Source organism: Nomia melanderi, chromosome 6 (genome assembly GCF_051020985.1).
Source record: "Nomia melanderi isolate GNS246 chromosome 6, iyNomMela1, whole genome shotgun sequence".
Classification (NCBI taxonomy): domain Eukaryota; kingdom Metazoa; phylum Arthropoda; class Insecta; order Hymenoptera; family Halictidae; genus Nomia; species Nomia melanderi.
The window spans coordinates 18,753,664-18,772,838 of record NC_135004.1 but is presented as its reverse complement, the minus strand read 5'-3'; the positions used below and the strand labels follow the sequence as shown (position 1 = coordinate 18,772,838).

General features: G+C 42.6%; 2 protein-coding genes across 4 annotated transcripts; both read right to left on the bottom strand.

Annotated features, from left to right (window-relative positions):
- Window positions 1–127: 127 nt before the first annotated feature.
- On the bottom strand, window positions 128–2,532 carry AsnRS-m (asparagine--tRNA ligase, mitochondrial). Of its 2 annotated transcripts, none has more exons than XM_031983767.2 (6): window positions 2,446–2,532; window positions 2,296–2,351; window positions 1,932–2,217; window positions 1,215–1,786; window positions 675–1,122; window positions 128–600 (listed from the first exon to the last, which is right to left on the bottom strand). In XM_031983767.2, exons 3-6 carry the CDS (start codon window positions 2,058–2,060, stop codon window positions 340–342), a joined length of 1,410 nt encoding a protein of 469 aa, XP_031839627.1. In that variant the 5' UTR covers window positions 2,061–2,217; window positions 2,296–2,351; window positions 2,446–2,532; the 3' UTR covers window positions 128–339. The 2 variants fall into 2 exon arrangements, with proteins under 2 accessions (XP_031839627.1, XP_031839625.1); XM_031983765.2 differs by having other exon boundaries at window positions 1,932–2,222; window positions 2,446–2,527.
- Window positions 2,533–2,821: 289 nt separating this feature from the next.
- Window positions 2,822–17,687, bottom strand: LOC116430184 (neurotrimin). 2 transcript variants are annotated; one of them, XM_031983958.2, is made up of 10 exons: window positions 17,497–17,687; window positions 12,248–12,349; window positions 9,883–10,101; window positions 8,084–8,205; window positions 7,707–7,848; window positions 6,305–6,402; window positions 4,258–4,557; window positions 3,867–4,059; window positions 3,734–3,787; window positions 2,822–3,529 (listed from the first exon to the last, which is right to left on the bottom strand). In XM_031983958.2, exons 1-10 carry the CDS (start codon window positions 17,534–17,536, stop codon window positions 3,405–3,407), a joined length of 1,395 nt encoding a protein of 464 aa, XP_031839818.2. In that variant the 5' UTR covers window positions 17,537–17,687; the 3' UTR covers window positions 2,822–3,404. The 2 variants fall into 2 exon arrangements, with proteins under 2 accessions (XP_031839818.2, XP_031839817.2); XM_031983957.2 differs by having other exon boundaries at window positions 12,248–12,352; window positions 17,497–17,686.
- Window positions 17,688–19,175: the final 1,488 nt, after the last annotated feature.

Genomic DNA, 19,175 nt, shown 5'->3' with positions numbered 1-19,175 from the left:
CCAATAAAACTTATTTTTAGAAAAAAAAAAGAATATGTATTAAAGTTACTGTTTACTCCTTGTCCTTAGTATAGTGAAACTTTGTAACATTGAACGTTCACATTACACTGAAATAAATTGAATAAAATTGTGCTTTCCTACATCAGAGTGTACATTTAATGTCACCTTCAATCTCAAACGTGAATATAATGGAAATCAGGATAGAACCTTTATTCATAGAAGTGTTTCTGGAAAATGTATTTTACTGACCCCTAAAGTGTCATTTTAATTGTTAGTTCAGTAGGAGACAATATCTATTACGTTTGTTATGAAGCAGACATGTAACCCTGAAATCTTTGTTTATAGACTGCAATTATGAGGCCACCTAGGGAATGGTAGCGTGTCTTTAATATTAGCTATACCCAAAACACATTGTAAAAATCTCTCAAAACCCATTCCAAAACCACCTGTTGGGACATTTCCATATTTACGAAGTTCTAAATACCAAGAGAGATTGGATTTTACAGGTAATTTTGATTGCAATTTTTCATAATCATCTTCACGCAAACTCCCTCCTACTAACTCCCCTACTACAGGAACTAATAGATCCATAGCAGCAACCTTTAAAGAAAAGTATAACACTCAATGCTTATTAATTAAAAGCATTGTACTACTTACAAGTCAATTTCTCTCACCTTTGAAGTATCATCATTACATTCTTTCATATAAAAGGCTTTACTTTCTTTTGGCCAATTCATGACAAATATAGGAATATTATTGTTCTGTTCTATTAAAAATAATTCTTGCTCTTTAGTGAGCGTTTTTCCATAAGTAACAGGTGTTTCTAATGTCTGAACATTACTTTCTAATATCCGAAATGCATCATCATATGTTATGCGTGTAAACTTTTGATTCAACCACTGTGGTTCATGAGCACCAATAAAATTCATGTCGGAAGTACCTTTCTCAACTAATTCTTTAGTAATAAATTTGATCATTAATTCAATTTCATCCATTAGATTGTCAAGAGTATTAATAAATGCTATTTCAGCTTCTAACATGTAAAATTCAGACAAATGCAATCTTGATTTACAATTTTCAGCTCTAAATGTTGGTCCAAAAGTATATACATTTGTAAGAGCTCTAGAAAGATTTAGCAGTCAATGTATTTATATTTTTAAAATTCAACTTTTTGCCACCTAACTATCGGTTGTACAAGAATGTAATTTATTCACCTTGCAACAGCTTCTAGATGCAATTGTCCAGACACTGTTAAATAAGCCTTACTATTAAAATAAAATTCTTCTTCGAGCATGTCTTTCTTTTCCATAGCTTTCAGTATCTCTGTAGAAGATGGTTTTACTAGAAATAATTCACCAGCACCTTCGCAATCATTCGAAGTTAAGATTGGAGTGTGTATGTTAATGAACCCTCTGTCTCTAAAGTAACTTCCAATAGCGGAAGATGCTAAATCTCTTAGCCTTAGTAAAGAAGAGAAAGTTCTAGTTCTTGGTCTTAAATGTAAATACTGTCTATTATATTCCCCGGAATACTGTTTCCTTGGAAGGAAAGGATACCCATCCATAAGATCGCATTCACCGATCACTGTAACATTGCTCGCGTGTAATTCTACCATACCGTTTGGAGCCAAAACTAATTCCCCTTCTGCATTAACACTACTGCCGTAAGTTAATTTCTCCGGCTTGTGGGATCTCGGTACAACGACTTGCAACATTTTCGGCGTTAATCCATCAGAAATATCAATGAATATGTTCTCTTTCATTTTCCTGAGTGCCCGCACCCAACCCTAAATTAATAAACGAACGATGAATGATAAATAAAAAGGAAATTCTTAGCTCTTCAGAAAAAGATCAATGGTAAAATATTAAAAATATAGAGAATGGACGAGGTGAATATCAGCATGATATCGAAAGTAATGTAACACGTCTAACCTGTACTTTTATGCGCTTTCCAAGCGCCTCTTTCGTATTAACATTGGATATTTGTGATATACTGCGAAGATTGCACTTGAAAGAATTGAGATTTACGGATAGTAATCTTCCAATGTACGTTGATAACATTCTGAATGAAATGCTCAGGATAGTACAGAAGCTGTACGACTAATTACACATTATACAAAATGGAGTCACCGTATGAAGACCTCGTGTAGACGGTGTTTGACATCTGCTCAATACTATCACCGTACAAACCAATAATCTGGACGTGTAACTATTTACCCTATTCTTATCGGTCGAATATAACCAACGTTTAATAAATACACTGTGCTGAACGTATGAAACAAATAGTCTTACTTACCCACCGCTGTAATATTTAGAAAAAACATTAATTTTCAGGAGCACCGGCGAAGCTACCTATAAAAGAATAGAAAATTATACATTATTGAACCCACGAATTGTAACGTTGCAATTGAAAGTGGAGTGTGGTTATTTGTGAATACAAATTTACATTTCTTTTCAAGTATTTTAAAGAAAACAGGGAAGTTTAATAAATTCATTCCTAGTAGCTCGTCCTGGACACTTTAACGATGTCTCGCATTGGAGGCGCCATCTGTGGACGAATGACCAAACTCTCACATTACGTAACAGTTTGGAGAGTTTCCCATAGATGGCATTTCTGATTATTTTTTATCGCATTTGTTGTTATCAAATATTATCATAAATTTAAGATTTAATTTTAAAACATTAAAACCTCTCATCCAATAGGATCTGCGTACGAATTTGAAATATTAGTATCGTTAAAAATCTCTATACGTTATGCAAATGAAATCGTCCATTACAACGCAAGGTTGCACGTTTGGTCAATTTTTCATATAATTTCTAAATTATTTCCCCAAATAATTACACGTTTATTCAGTAATTTGTTCGAAAGTAAATACAACTTCAATATATACGAATACATCATCGAAAATTGATAAAATAAAAGTTAACAGATACGAGTCAAACGATTCAATTAAATCTTTCTCATCATCGCGTATAAATAAAACTACTCGCAACATCTATGTTTTATTAAGACTTACGCTACGTTTTATTTTTAAATCTTTGCATTGCTAGGAAATTACTTAATGTTTCTTAAATTCTACAATTGGTATCATTTGCTGGTTTTGTCGGTATATATATTTGGATGGTCGAGGCGAGAATTAAACCGAAATACAACATTAATCGTAATCCCTTAAAAATAAAGAAGAAAAGCAACCTCGAGTAGTCGTAATGGAATTATAATGTGCGAAATATATAGGTTCAAATTTATGTACAATTTTAAAGCTCGTCAATCTTATCTTACGAAAGTTTATCCTAATGTAGGACACGAATCATTTTTCTTCCAATAATCTCCTTTCGCTTGTACGCTTACTACAGTAAATCACCGAACACGGACATATTCTATACAAAAAAGAAAAATTGACAATTTTAAAAATTCACGCTAAGAATATATAATACAGGAATCATCATCATCATTTCTCTCCGGTTCAAGTTCGATCCGCTTCCGTTAGCGCTTAAGGTCGAGTGCTGCGACATCGATGCAAATTGTACTTCTGTTGACAAAATAATTGTATACATTAAAATAAGCAACTGAACAATCAGAAAATAATTCACCAGAAAAACTACAGTGCCGGTTAGTAAAAATAATTGAAACGTTTCTTCGGTAAGATGTCGATTGAAACGTTCCACAAAATAATTTGTAACATTCGTTAAATCGTGTCTAACCGACACTATCGGATTGTTCAATAACTGTTTACCTGGTACGATCTTGTCCTCCTGTATCGAGTTGGTCACATAGTTGTCCTCGTCGGCTGAAACGAGTGAAAATATGAAACCAGTCGAATCGTTATTCCCGAGACGGAGGGGTGGCCATTTGTCATTATTACTTACAAGCACCTTCCGTCGCGAATCGCATTATTTCCGAGGGTTTGCTCCACCCGTAACGATTCTTCGACGAGACAACCGCTTCATAGTGCGATGCCTCTTCCAGCCCCGTTAGGGTGAACGAATAAGTGTGAACGTAACTGTTGTCGTCGTTGCCATTTGGTATGTACAACGTGTGCCATTGGCCACCGACGCCATTCTGATTAGAGAGCGATCAGGGAAGATTAATTACAAACTGAATCCACCACTGGATATACTCATATGTAATATTAAGCTTAACAAATACAACAAAGACAACAAATTTCGTGGTGAATCCAAGGTGAACTCCGACATTGTTAGCTATCCGATTTTCCCGGTGGTTGAACCTTCCATCCGTATCTAGGCATTGGAATCTTACCTTACATTTCCGAAACTTGAACTCGCACTGGATGATGGGACTGTAACTGTAGACTTCCCAGACGAAATTGTACGAGGTCTTTGACAGGCCGTGACTCTTTTTGAAGGCGGCCGGGTTCGGGATACCCGATAATTCGATCGCCGCCTCGGTGATTCCCAAGGAATTAGAAGCCCTGCACATGTAGAAACCGTAATCCGTCGTCCTGACGTTCCTGATCACTAAACTGTGATCGCCGCACGAGTTATGCTTCACGATTCTCGACGAGTACTTCACGCTTCTGTTGTTGAAGTACCACTCCACCTATGGGATAAACGTTCCCGCTTAAATTTCCGAAATTCAAGTTCCATTCACACTAGCTGTACGGAGCTCGTCGATTATTCGGTGTTTAACAGTTTCGCGATTTCGATTGACGATACGCCGTCAAACCCAACCGATCGACGTGTCCTTTATCCATTTGACCTTCTCTCAAGGTCGAGACGAACGAATCTGCTTGAAACGAAAGGCGTAGAATCGCGTCGCGGTGACGCGTATTCTTGAAACACTCTGTACAGAAGGGTTATCGAGCGTGTCGCGATGCAACCGCGAAAAGTGCATGCACCCTGTGCCGTTCTTCGAAGAGAAACCCGGGTAAACGCTGCGTCAGCGAGGAACTCGAGCCCGACGGGTGCTTTTCGCGAGTCACGTTCCCCCGCGAATCGATTTGTCACTTGTAACCAGCCCACGAAAGGGTTAACGGCTAAGAAATTGCTGCCCCGAGATTCCGCGGGCTCGGACTGCTTCGCCGAGCCCGATTCCCCTCGAACAGGTCTGCGACCTACGCGCCGAGGTACGGTTCGTCGAGTTTAGATCTGATTAACCGATAGGTCTATCGGTTTCGGAGTTTGGATTTCTTGTTTAGCCGCTGGTAGATACAATTTCGTCTTTCGTTTCGTTTATTTCTTTCTACACCTTTCAATCCCTTAGCGCGCGAGTGCAATAATCATTGCTGTAACAATAGTCGCGCTTAGTATAGCGGTAGCAGTATTCTTTATTGCAGCTTCGTGGCTCAGAAATGGATTTCGCTTTCTATTCTTTATATAGGAAGAGTAAATTATATTTTTGAATTTCTGTAGATTTATAAGATTTGATATTATAACGCGTTAACGAGGCGCAACTTTCGAGTATTGTGAAGGGAAAGTTGGAGAAAATCTGCTCGGCAATCGGCGAACGTGGAAGGGCTCCGAAGGAATTTTCAAACGGTAGGGCCGGATTCGAAGAGTTCGCTTTGAAATATTCATCCAGGCACGCGTTTGGAACTATCGAAGTTCGGTTCGGAAGTTGCGCGGCGAGGTAAAAGGCGACGTGAAATATTTAAACGTAACCTGAAACATGCATTTTCTTTGCCGTCCGCGAACGATGGTGGATTAATTAAATCACGAGAATAGAAAATGCGCCTCGGCCGGTACTCGTGTCCTGCGCTAAGCACGGAAGGGATTAAACGGAACCCGTTTCCGGTTCTTTGATCGAGGACCTCATTTGTCCGCAAAGCTCGAATCTGCTCAGGCGATTAAGTAAAAATATTGATTCAAGTTACCCGACTGTTTTATTTAGGATGACTCCTCGACGGCAGCACGGAAGACGATCTTTAACTCGAGGTTTAATCAATTACTCTTTCAGTCAGTAGACTATTAAAAGAATGCTGCGAAAATTACTGGAGTTCTTTAGAAAAGAAAATGTTCTTTCAAATATTTTCGGTTCGGATGATTTCATTGGTGTCTCATACGACACCACGTAACCACTTGTGTAGCAAATATGAAGGTTACCTTTCCAGGGTTAATAATATATTCAAGACCAAGTGTACGATCCCTTATCAATGCTTCGAAACGTGATAAGGGAACTCCCGATGCGGATAATTAATAGTTCGAGAATGAAGGGATCCTCGGTAGGGCTAGGTCCCGAAGGACCAGCACGATTCGCTGTTGCGCGAAAAGTTGACGGTCATTGTTATTCGAACTGTTAATTGCCGGCATGGTAATGAGGTTGCTCGTTGCCTTGTAAAATTGCTCACCGTCGCCTCCGGCCAAGCAGACACCCCGCAATGCAACTGCACGCGTACACCGGGCGGTGCGTTCATCCAAGTCTTCGTCTTCTCGATTCTGGGCTTGTCTGTGTTTGTCCGTCGTTGGAAAAATGACAAATGTTAGATATCAGGTTCAACGATAGCTTAACCTTCGAAAAATGGACCGTAATTCAGCTATCTTCTACTTCAATTTTCCTAGATATTAAAGAAACCGAATCAATCATATAAGAAGTTTAGTAATTAAATGGAACCTTTGAAAACTGGATTACGATGGAACCAAGTGTCATTGTTCGAAGGTTAAAGAAATTTTGTCGATTCACAGATCAATGTCGTACAAAGTTGCGTGTCGATTTCTCATTCTTTGAAAGATATTAATTACCAATATACAAATTGATAAATTTACTGTACGCAGTTGTTTAACGAAATTACAATATCTCGGTTTAATAATGAAAAGAAAGCATTTAGCTTTTCTGCAGGATGTTCTCAGAAGAGTTTACGATCGTTCTTTACTGGCACAGTGTACCGTCATGGCGCTCGGAACAGTGGTGCCATTAATTATCCGACAGTCCCAATGATTAATATTACGACACACTTAATCATCGAATTATTTGGCGCGGTGAGTCACCGGTTCGTTGAGGATATGGCTTCTCCACTGTTTTCGCGAGAGTTTTCAGCGCACGGACGTGAACGATGATCGTCTCGATTATCGGCAACGGACGATTCGACGCATCCGAACGTCGCGTGGCTGCAATTAGATCGTGCAGATGTCTGATCGGAATACTAAAGGGAGGAATGCCAGGCAATTTCCTAATTTAATCATGATCGTTTAAGAGCGCGCGCAGGATGCCGCACGCGATTACTTCCGCGCTGCACGGGACGCCATATGTAAAGTCGATGATTAAGTCGAACGTAGGTGCATCGCGAACAACTCCTGCCACATCAATGTACTGCAATTTTCACATCGATTCGGTTCTCGAAGTGGATAGTCACTCGACAAATTACCGCGTAACTCTTTAAGAAACTTCGGAGACGAGTTTCCCTTTGTTCAATGAAATTTTATGAAACTATGCACTGGCCAGTTCGGTCAACAACTTTCTACCATTCTTCGGGGACTTTCGTTGTTCGGTCCTTGAAAAAGTTCCTCGTCGAGAAGATTTCCAGGTAGCTTAATAGAACGAAGTAACCTCGGAGTATAATAATTATTGTCGTTGCTCCTTTATGAAGCATGGATCGAGAAGAATCAGCAGTCGAGATAGAAGGCGCATTAATTAGTCTCCTTTAGAATTCTTTATAGAATGAGAATAATTCCGGCGGTTGAATAACATCGGTGAGAATGTCGGACTCGACGAAGGAAGGGGATTGCGATTAATCAAACGAAAATCTCACTCACATCTGACGTAGAGGTCTATAGTTGCCGTGGCTGGATCGCCGACGTCGTTGTTCGCGACGCAAGTGTAACGACCGGCGACGCTGGAATTGTCCGCGTGGAAACGCAGCTGCGACCTGTCGTAAACGAACGGTATCTCACCGTCCTGCCAATAAATAAACATTGTTATTGGTCCCGCGGTGCCCATAACTGAATTTTTCAGCCGTCCATTCGTCCGAGCGAGGAATAAAAAACAAGCGAATCTAACCGGATTACGGGTAATTAAGTGTTCCAGCGTTAAACCCGTAAACAAAGAAACGAAGTTGATCGGTTTGATTAAACGATTAATTTCTAGCTGAAAAACTGGATCGCCGGTCGAATGTCAGGAGGTTATCGATTACCTTGTTCCTCCAGGATATGGTAGGCAGTGGAACACCTTCCGCCTCGCACGCCATTTTCACCTCATCTCCTAGATTAACTTCCAGTTTGCCGGACTTTGGCACTGGATGGACGCTCGGGGGATCTGCAAGCAACGTTTCTCTCCTATCGCCGATTCCGAACTGTATTTTCAAGCTTTCCCGAGTCGCGCGAACGATCCCAAATGTAGAATTTGTTTTCGTTACGGGGCAGCAGGCTGTTATTTTAAATATTATCTTCATCGAAGTTCGTAGCGACCGTTGGAACGTACTCAACGGAACTTGTTTCGAATGTTCGCACCCACATTATTACCGTTTCCTTCTCATTTCCGTTCATTAACTGTATCATCACGGTCAATAACGAGCAGTCGAAATTAATGGAATCCTGTTCCACGTTTAAACGAAAGCAATACTCGTATCTCAGTCGCGAGATGATGCTGCAAAACAATTCGTGATCCCTCGGATTACATTTCGGGGGTCTTGGAAAGTTAGCGGAATCGAGATTTTCTATCTAAAGTCGGGCAATATTAATTAAAACTAACTCGGACGGTCGCCGAGTTGATCCGGTCTGGCGGAAACGTTGGATCGTTACTCGCCAGAAAGGGAACGTTCGTTTCCGGTCCCGCGGGAGCCGGCTAAGAGCCGCAGAATTCGATTCCGCGTAAGATGGCCCGGCCCGTGAATGGTTTTTCTTATTTTCCCGCGCGCAGACGCCAGCTGAAATCCCCGTTACGGGAAAAATACTCCGTGGAGGATTACCCGAGCCCTGGAAACTTTCCCGGAATCTGTTTGCGGAACGCCGATGCGAGATACAAAGGCGACGCCCGCGGGTCGTATACAATTTAACGTGTCGACTGGCGCAGTGGTCACCGGTGATCCACGTTTCGCAATTGCTTCTAAGCAATCGCAATTCGCTGGAGGACTATTTATTTCGATGTACTTATTTATTTGTTTGTTTGTTTTTTTGTATTTCTGATCTATATCGAAACGTTCGAAATATCATTGAAGAAAGTAGCAGCACATACAGAAATAACATAAAAAGCTCAAGATCCTCGTAGCAGTGAACGTCGACCGAGACAACGATACGTCCGATAGAATCGATTCCAATGTCCCAACGGACACGAATAGGCTCGTTCTTTCTCTGGGCGTGTCGGGTTTAAATTTATCGATTCCAATTAATGCTGCCACCGTTGTCCCGTTATCTGTTTCACCAATTAACCCGTTTAGACCTGGTTTACATTCTGATGTACATTGATTCTCCTGTCTCGAAGAAATCTATTAGCAGAGAATCACTTGTGAAAACATCCTTAAGGGTAAACGCCTAAACGAGATTATTCCATTAGAACAGATATTACGAGTGACCACGTTAATATTCGACCCCCGTTCCCAAGACCCCGCGAACCGACGACTCGTCTTCCCGCAATCAACGAGAAACGAACATTCGGAATATCTAACGAACGCGATCGTGAGGAGATTCCTAGCCGACGGGGTAATATTTTTTCCGAGGATTCTCCGTTCGAATTTCGTCTCGTTTCGTCCCTCGCGTCCCGAACCCAGTTTCGATGGGCCTCGATTCTCGGGGAAGTTTAAAGGCGTATTATTATTGATTATTTGTCGTTACAATGGTTGCGTAACGCTATCATCAACATGATTACGTTATTAAACATTTTCATTTCACATCAGTTATCTTGTGTGTTACGATTGTTTTCTAGTCATTCAGAAGCGTCAGTCACCAACGACTGACATGGCGCTTAACGTGACAAACGGGGCGGCGGCGTACTTACACATCACTTCGATCTCGTGCACTTGCGTCGCGTGTCCCCAGGGAGCCGGTCGGGACGCCTGGCACACGTACTCCCCGGTATCGTTCCGTTTCACCTGAGAAACCTCCAGGCTCCTGTTCGAGTACATTTTAACTCTGTCGGGCGGGACGTGTCGTGGCTCGCCGCTGTCGGCCAAAAGGATGCCGTCCCTCCACCATCTGACCCTGGTCTGCACGTTATCTGGACGCACGGAAACGGAAAACTACTTTCAATTTCCGCGAGGATCGCCTCTTCCCGAGCAGCTTGATCCGACCGCTTTAACGCTAGAACTATCGTGCCAGTCGAAATGACTGATTTCGAATTTTTTGTGTAGCAAAATATAAAAATTGAATATTCGAAATGATTTTGAAAATAAATTGTTTCATTTCAGTACTACAGTGGATGTCTGAAGAAACTGAAAATAATCTGTTGTTACAATTTTTATGGGAATTGCATATTAATCGTATTAGATGCTCGGTAGTTCTAGTGCTAATCCTTTGCGGACGAAGATTTTTTAAATTATACGAAACCTTCTGCGGACTTTGACAAATTACGCATCGACTGCTGAATAACAAATAAGGAAACTATTCTATATACTTATTTCTTGCTATTCGAGTAGTTGAAAACGTTTGTTGGCTACTTAGTGTTCGAAAGATGAAAGTTTCACGTCGGCAAAATGTCGACATTCGTCCGCAAAGCGTTAATCGATCGCTCGTCTGCTTTCAATCAACAAATTATTTCGCATTTCGTTTCGTCCGTGACCGATCAGATTTAACCAGAAGCAATCCGCTGTTACAAATAAACGGATCCGAGAGTATCTCGCTTTCCCGCTCGTGGAACGAGAGCGGCCACGTCCTACACCGCGGTAATCGAGTTTTTCGCGAGATCGTTAAACACGGCGCCCACTGAAAGCCGGCTTTCGATTCGAATGTCCAGGGATATGTAAGTATCTCGCCGGATGTTTTCCCGGTGTGTTTCGTGCTTGCTTTCGGATTAGTGGAAGTCGCGTGGAAGAGGAAACCGATTTTCAGCGAATTACCGTGGAAACTGAGGTTTCGTTATTGTACTGTTCAAAAATCCTGTAAAAGAATCGCATTGCATTGCGAATATCATATTTTAGTATCCAGTTAATGTCGATACATGATTTTAAAGAAATCGATCGACGCAATAATGACTGCAGCGTTCGAAATCCTCGCGGAACCATCGCGGAACCATCGAGGAACCATCGAGGAACCATCGAGGAAGGTCATTGATACGCTTATGCCCTTCCGGGCGCATCGAGCTGCAATTTATCGAACTCCGAACCGATACGTAACCACGGAGTCAGTTAAGTGTTCTTCCTTCGACCTAATTCCGCCGTAATCCCAGCCCGACAGAGTGTCGAGGCCGTAGTTCATCGGGCAAAGTTCGCGTTCGCGACGGGGAGGCGAAGGGCCTGCTGCTTAATCCGAATCGAGCCCTTAATCCCGGCCAATCTTGAAAATCGTTGATCGTCTTAACGGACGTGACCTCCTGTCGAAGTTGCGACAAGCCAAAGCGGAATAGTCCGACAGGCAATCCCGTTAGCGAAACCGCCGATGACAGCTCGATCGATTCCACGGTAAATTGTTTGCTCTCCGTAACCGTGCGCCGGTGTCGCCTTGAACGCGATGCTGCTTAGCGAAATTAGTGTCGACCGTCGAATCGAGACTGCGGTCTTCCAGCGACTTTAAACGGACGGGCCGATCCGAGGATTTCGACGCCGCTTCGGTGGGAAGTCTTCTTTCTGTTTAGAACTCGCCTAAATGTCCGTCAACCTTCGCGACAACGGAATCGATCTACGTGGACCGGAAGTAGTTCACTTACCGCAACAACGCAATAAACGTTGGAAAGATTCAGCGGAGCTTTCGACGCAAGAACTCCCCGTTTCGCATATTCCCCGGCAAAACGGATTATAAGAGGCCATCAGCGCGACGCTGTCGTATTTCACGAAGGACAGATGTTCCGAACGATCCAATATATCGTCCCCGTCGAAATCTGTTCCCCGGACGGGTATCCGTTCGCGGAAAAGATGGATCGCCGCGTAACGAACCTATAGTTACACGGTTGTTGCAGTTTACGAGACGCAACAGGTGATATTTGTTTGCAGCAGTTTCTAACCGAACGCCGGAGGCACACACCCGGACGTACACGATTTTTCGTGTCGCGAGGCTCCTGAATTACCGATGCCTCCGGTTTACCTATGTCCGACCGACCGACCAGTTGGCCAACTCGCCCGGAGCGGCGATCGAACCGCAATCAATTACACTGCAGGACGTGTTTGCTCGACGATTCGCCGAGAAAGCGGAAAGTTTGCTCGCAGACTCACCGAGATCCTCGACGTAACACGGAAGTAGCACCGTATCACTCTCGAACGTCTTCACCGTCGTCGGGTAACTTTTGAAGCCATTGTTTACAGCCGCCTGGCTACCTGCTGCAACAGATTCGTTCCATTAGTGGCAGGGATTGAGAAGCTTCCAAAAATAACCGTTTCGAACTGTTATATACCGGTTCTGGCTGAAACGGTTCAGCAGAGATAGAGTCGTAGGTGTTATTGGATACTTCCGTTTCGAGCTGTATCGGTTGAGGATCGGGTTCTCCGCAGAGGATAGAATTTATCGGCAGTCGACGCGTTAATGGGACAAGGAATTTGAAATATCGAGAATTTGAATATTATTTGGATAACGAGCGAAGGAGAATGGGAGATCGATTATCAATTTATCCGGATCGAAACGGTCGATCGAATGAGAACCTATTCCGATAATTCTATATTCCGATCGTTTTTACAGTACGCTTCAGCTTTTATCAATCATATTGTTCAGCATCGTCACTCGTGTACAACGATACACCTATCGATTCGTTCGTAATTGCAAGCGTAATCGTTCCGTGATCAATGGTAATCGAATTAATCATATCACACGGTTAAATTCACGCTTTGACTATTTTCACCGTCTCGCCGGTCGCAATTAGTTTCTGTTGCATTAACCGCAATCATTTCCCAATGCGTATCATAATCGTTAACCATTAATCATTCGCAGCGCGCAGGATTGCGCGAGTATCGATACGACGGAACGTCCAATAAAGTTTAACGAGGTTTCTATTTATTTCGGACTCCAATGAAATCATCAACAAAATGAAGGAACATTTTATATCTCGCTCTGCGAGGTAGTTCATTAAAATTTGCATTTTTATCAACGCCAGCTAGATTATACCGTATCCGACTGAAAACAAATTTTTTAATTATTTCCCTCTACTTCCCGACATGCTCATCATACTTATATATATCGTATCCTTATCTTACCGCCAGATAAAAAATTCGCAGGGTAAAATTCGTTGCCCAATCCCCGTCAATTCGAAGAACGAAAACCGAAAGAAAAACGAAAACACGATCGAATTTCGATCCTCGTTCGAGAAAAAAGCAACGAAAGATTCCTCTAGTTTCTCATTTCCGGTCCAACTCGCTCCCTTTCTCGTTTCCCGTCGGCCCGTCGCAATTCAACTCCCCGGTCCGCTACAACTCCATTGTTACGCGATAATGTTCGCTTTCTAGTTTCTGATGCAGGCGCGCGAGCGCGCGTCTGGGAAACTCGGATGCAGATTCCCGTATGCATTATGTATGTCGGTGATTCCGAGGTCGGGACGCCTCGGACCTCGTTGACGACCGTTGTCACCGTGTCGTCGGGAATTTTCGGCGCGGGGTTCGTTAAAAAGAAAACGGGGGGAAAGGGGCGCGCCGCAATTTCAGGTGTTTACGAACGGAACGAGCCTCGCGAGACCAATCCGTGAAATTCGTTAAGCTTCTTTCACACTGGCGGTCAACGGTCCGATCGCGATCTTTTGATATCGAGGATTTTGCTCGGGTCTTTGCATTCGACGATCGAAAGCAATTTCGATTGTCCTGTCGGTATCCTGTAGAAGCTAATGACCTATTGATATTTTGAAAATTTAATTGTCTTATTTCTTTGTTGAGAGCATAATTGAATCGAATAAACTTTAATAAATATACGGTGGGATCTTTGTTAACGGAGTCACTAATCTTCGCGATCTAGATCGTTGAAATCGCGCAATTCATTGTTTTGTAGAAATTTCGTTAATTGCTTGTGCACACCGTCGACTTTGAACGCGTTCGCTGAATTACATATTGTCACACTAGCAAAGATCGTGACCGATTATGATTTGACACGATCCGTTGACCGCCAGTGTGAATCGAGTCTTACCGCGGCCGTTGTTTTTCCGAGCGCGCAATATTTCCATGCGAGGTAAATCGGCGAGCACGGCCCGGCAACGGGGAAGGAGGATGGGACGCAATCAGATTCGTGGCGAATTAATTCGTAGCGAATTTAGCGGGCAGCCTCCGGGAAATTGGGAAAGTTCCGGGAAAATTGAATAAATGTGACGGTTTAACTGCGATCGGTTTATAACCGATGGGGAGATGTTAACGCGATTCCTGCCTGTCCGTCCTGTTCCCGTTCCCATGTCGTCCTCGCAGCGGTGATCCTGAAATTCATTATCCGAACACCGAGGATGAGCGGAACAGTCGGCGAAACTCTGATGAATTCGAACGGAGTCGGTGCGATGTTTTAGGATGAGAATACGATTAAGGGATGAATCGACCGTTTACAATTCAAATTATGAAATTCGATATTTAATATCAAAATTTATATATCGATACATCAAGCAAAAAAACTATCGAGTGCAAATAGTTGTTATGTAGGAGGAACATGTAGGTTAGTCGACAGCTGACACACATTTGTTAGACGATAATCGATTCTTTGTTTATCCGTGCTGGAGCGGCGGGCCGAAGCAAGTATATTTGTCTACTTTTAGGCGAGCAAACACGAGGGCTGGAGGATTCACGCTTTGCAGAGGATGACTAGCTTATTTAGTAATGCGAGGGTACTTGCGCCGTTTTGCGGTAATCAGATTAATCTGTCTGACGTGTGAAGTACAATAGAATTGGGTATTCCGCGATGTATTATTAACTGTACGAGTTTAACGGTTCATTTCAACGAATTTCCGTCGCGGAGATATTCTACAAGTGGCTGATACGTTCAATGTATTACGACTAGCGAACATTTCTCGTTTATCTATCATCTCCAGGAGTGATCAAAGTGGAATCGTTAAAGAGTACGTTTTTATAATTCTCGAAAACGATAGCCAGTTAAAGTTCAAACTCCGAACAACTTGGAATTTCGGGTGCAGCGGGTGTCATAAACTCCAGCATTTTCCACCACCTTCATTTTATTCCTATCGAAACTTTCGGGTTCGCAGCCATTCTTTCCAAGTGGAGCGTAAGTAACATTCTGTGAAGCTTAACTAGCTCCTTCTCCCAGGGACATTGAAACTCACCGAAATCCACTGTTATTCCCCTTTTAAATAGCCCGCACGTGTCTGAACCGAGGCTTCGGTAGGTTAATCGTTCGAATTAAACTGTCCGATTATCGCGCAGACCGAAGTGTGTATTAAATGGAGAGACTAATTCGACACCTTCTTATTTCTCCATTACGAATTCATTCCACGTTCAACTGGAAATCATCGAGGATGGAACAAAGTTATCGAAAGTAATAGCGAGTCGAAGATACATTCGAGAGAAACGGTGAATTCGTTTCTACGTTTGATGCACGAATCATACAAATTTTCATTTCTGCAGATTACTCGAACGAAAACGCGGCTGTTTGCGTTCGCCGACCAGAGAAACGCCGTTTTTACCTTTCTGCCGGATTAATTTGCGGAATTCAGCGAAAGAAGGAATGTACGCGCGGTTATGTCACGCCATGTGCACGTGTCAAAGATTTTATCTGGCGAATATTCGCGGCTGGGGTCGACTGTCACTGGCTTTGAACGAAATGACACCGGTGACAGTGGAAAAAGGGTCTCCGAACGATACCAGTCTTCCCGATAGTGTTTTGATCCCCCGGACACGCAATTTTCCATCGGTTATTCCGGCTGAAAAAAGAGCCGGACAAGCTTGCTTTCGCACGAATCATGGTTTCGTTACCAGTTCCTCCAACGAGGAGGGAAAATTTCGTCGAACGAATTCGCGCGGAGGAAATTTTAACGCAGACGTTGAATCACTACTGGATCTGCCATTCAGACACTTAACGTAATTGGAGAATTGCGACTCCAGTGATTCTGTTCGATCAGATTGAACTGGTTAGCTTTGATAGTCGATCGGCGACTCTTGGAACTTCAGGAGATCGAGAGCTTTAGGATGGTTTCAATTTCAGGTTCGGGAAATTGAAGACTAATTAGGAGATATTGTATTTAGCTTTTAAATTTCAGAGATTTCCACTGCGACGGATTCGACGTTTTTCTCCTGGATATCCCACTTTACCTTTTTAAAGAGCGTAACGTCGGATTTGTTCGGGGAAGGACACGGCGAGAATATATATGTTTAGCGTTCGATAATGTTTCAAAGTAATGTGCGTCGTATGTGGAAGCGAAAGTACAGCGTGGGACGCCCACAAGCAGCATCGCGGTGGAGAGGTTTAAATATATTTTCATTGAAGCTCTGTTTTCAGGGGTGTTCGTTCCGTTCCCCAAACAGAGCGTGTCATCATTCTTCTGTAAATAGTATGGTAATTAATGTTTGTTATTGGGTTATCGAATATTAACATCAAATACGGAAAAAGGAGCCGTACGAATGCATGTAAATAATTAAAGGCACGTTAATAAACGGATGCACGCAAATAATTGAAGTTTCCTGGCCAGCTTCAACCATTAGCCGCGTTGCGGGGGAGGCGTGATTTCAAATTAAAAATCGTTTCGTAAATGTTTTCATAATTATTCGAGGGTTTACGCGATCCTGCGCCATCTGACCAGGCTCCCGATGAAATTCAATTGATTCGCGTTTCCAGATTCGGTAAAACTTCGTATTAAATCGAAATAATTGGATCGCAGCGTTGTTTCAACGCGAAATCGCGCCGTTTCATAAGTAGCGAAAAGGTGCAAAAAAGCAACGCGATTATTAGCAAATTTGAATTATTCACTTAAAATTGTATATTCACCAATGCTGACGAGGGCGAAATAAAATTTTATAATAATTAAATCTAGATTCCTTTATAGTCCAATCTATATCACATACGTTATTAAATAATTGAATGACGTACGTTTAGAAACGCTGGCAAAACTGTAAACCAGTGAAAGATAAGAAATAAAAGTGACAAGTATATTCGCCATTCGATTAACCAGTTAGCTGTCGCGAGCTCAAAATTCCGTCCCAAAAAGGGTCGAAAAAGTAACTGTTATTTAGACGAGCATACAACACAGAAGCCCGCCATTTCTTCGCTACGAGTATACCCGCGAGGAACAGCTCTTAACTGTTTAACTGTGGAATTAGTTGGAAAAGCCTCTGGTTCCGCGCGCAATAAAATCGAAAAATGGAGCGCGTACTCGTCGAGCGCAGGACGAATGCGCGTAGAGCATATTTTAATGGAAGATCAAAGCGAAACGAAGAAGAATTACATGTTTACGTGAAAAAATAAAAAATTAGTCAAGCTTTACGACGACGCGTATACTCGTCGAACACAGTTAACCGGTTAATAGGTCGAACGATAGGCGAATGTTCGTTTAGCTCACCAATAACGAGGACGAAAAGAATGCGATCGAGAAGCACCATTTCAAAGAAACATATGTACACGTTGCACCACCCTCGAGCCGCGAAGCGAAGCAGAAAGAGTGGACACGGGACTCGGACTCGTTGCGTGGCACGCGTGAACCCTTCGACTTTTCACGAGACACTGATCTTGGCTTAAGATGGTGATCGTGTCCGGCACGATCTTAACGCGCACCGACTGGCCGACACACACGCCGGCTCACGCACACTTGTCGCCCGTAATTATGACCAGTTGCCCATTGTGCGATTCAGGGATGCTCATGCCGTGACCCACGCGACCGATTCGGCCAGCGTCTCGGTCATCTCGAGCTATCTCCTCGAGATCGTCATTAAATCTTCATCTTTTTCCTCGTTTCCAGCCGACCTGGAAATCCGCATTGTGAACAGCTCAACTCTTTCAGACCTGATTTTTCTACGGGATCATGTTCGCGTGCCTGGCAACAATAGCTCGCCATTTAATGCGCCATTGGAAAGTATATCATTTCGAATAAGATGGTGGTGTACTACTCTGGTAGCAACAAGCTCAAAGTATTTCAGAGAAATCAGGAACTACTTTGATCTATCCGGTCGTTTTACTGTTGAAATAAATTATACGTTAATAGGTCTGTTATTGTTACGTACGCATATTACTGTCGGTACCCATGGAGACTTAGAACTCGTTAGCAACGAATAAGACAGTAAAGCAGTGCCAGTTATTATCTTCCGTTTGCCGAGAGTGCTTTCCTAAAGGGGTTGATGTTCCACAGGATTCGAGTCAATATTGACGAACGCTATTTTCTCAGTTCGGATACTTTCGCGTAAATGTTTCTCTTAACCAACAAGACTATTCCAACTAAAAGTAATTTTTTGTAAGAACACAATACATTCTCTCCTGGAAAATGACATTTCTCGTGTAAATAAATTAGTGTTTCAGTTACACGGACGAATTCGAGTTTCTAACTCGTAAGGAGAGAAATATTTGTACTGTAGGTGAAAAATGAGCTTGATTTATTTTTCACGTTATCGTTGGAAGATGTTAGGCTGGTAATTTGAAAAGGCACCCGCACGAGCTGAGAACCGTCGCACCCTATTGCAACGCTGCCACTGTGTATACGTGCATAGGGTGTCCATCTACCAACACCACGGGCATTCTTCTATAATTTGTTCAATTTACGCACCGACACGTACCATACATAGAGTCATTCATCGAGTTATCCATTAAACCGTTAATCTAATATGTGAATCGACGGCCCGTTTTAAAAGGAGGCGACAAACTGTGCGCCCTCGTCGACCGTTGTAAACAAATAGAACTGTCACTCTCATCGGGGCTCAACGCGCATTTCCAACGACCGACGAGTCGTTACCTATCAATTTCAACAAATTGCGATCTGATCTCTAACTGTTTATTTATGGAAATAACTTAATACATTTTATTTATAGAACCTCATCCTTCCGTCATTCTTCCTTTATTATATTATACTTGTTCCTTTTCATGAAACTTTACCATTGTTACGGTTAAAAAATGAAGACGACATTGTTATTACGAAATTGCTTTACAAGGTGAAAAAGGAACTCGAAGACCGCGAGAGAATTAAACTTCGTGTTCTTTAGAAACTAGAGGACTCCGCGAGAACAATGGAGCCGAACTTCTTTAATTTCAAAG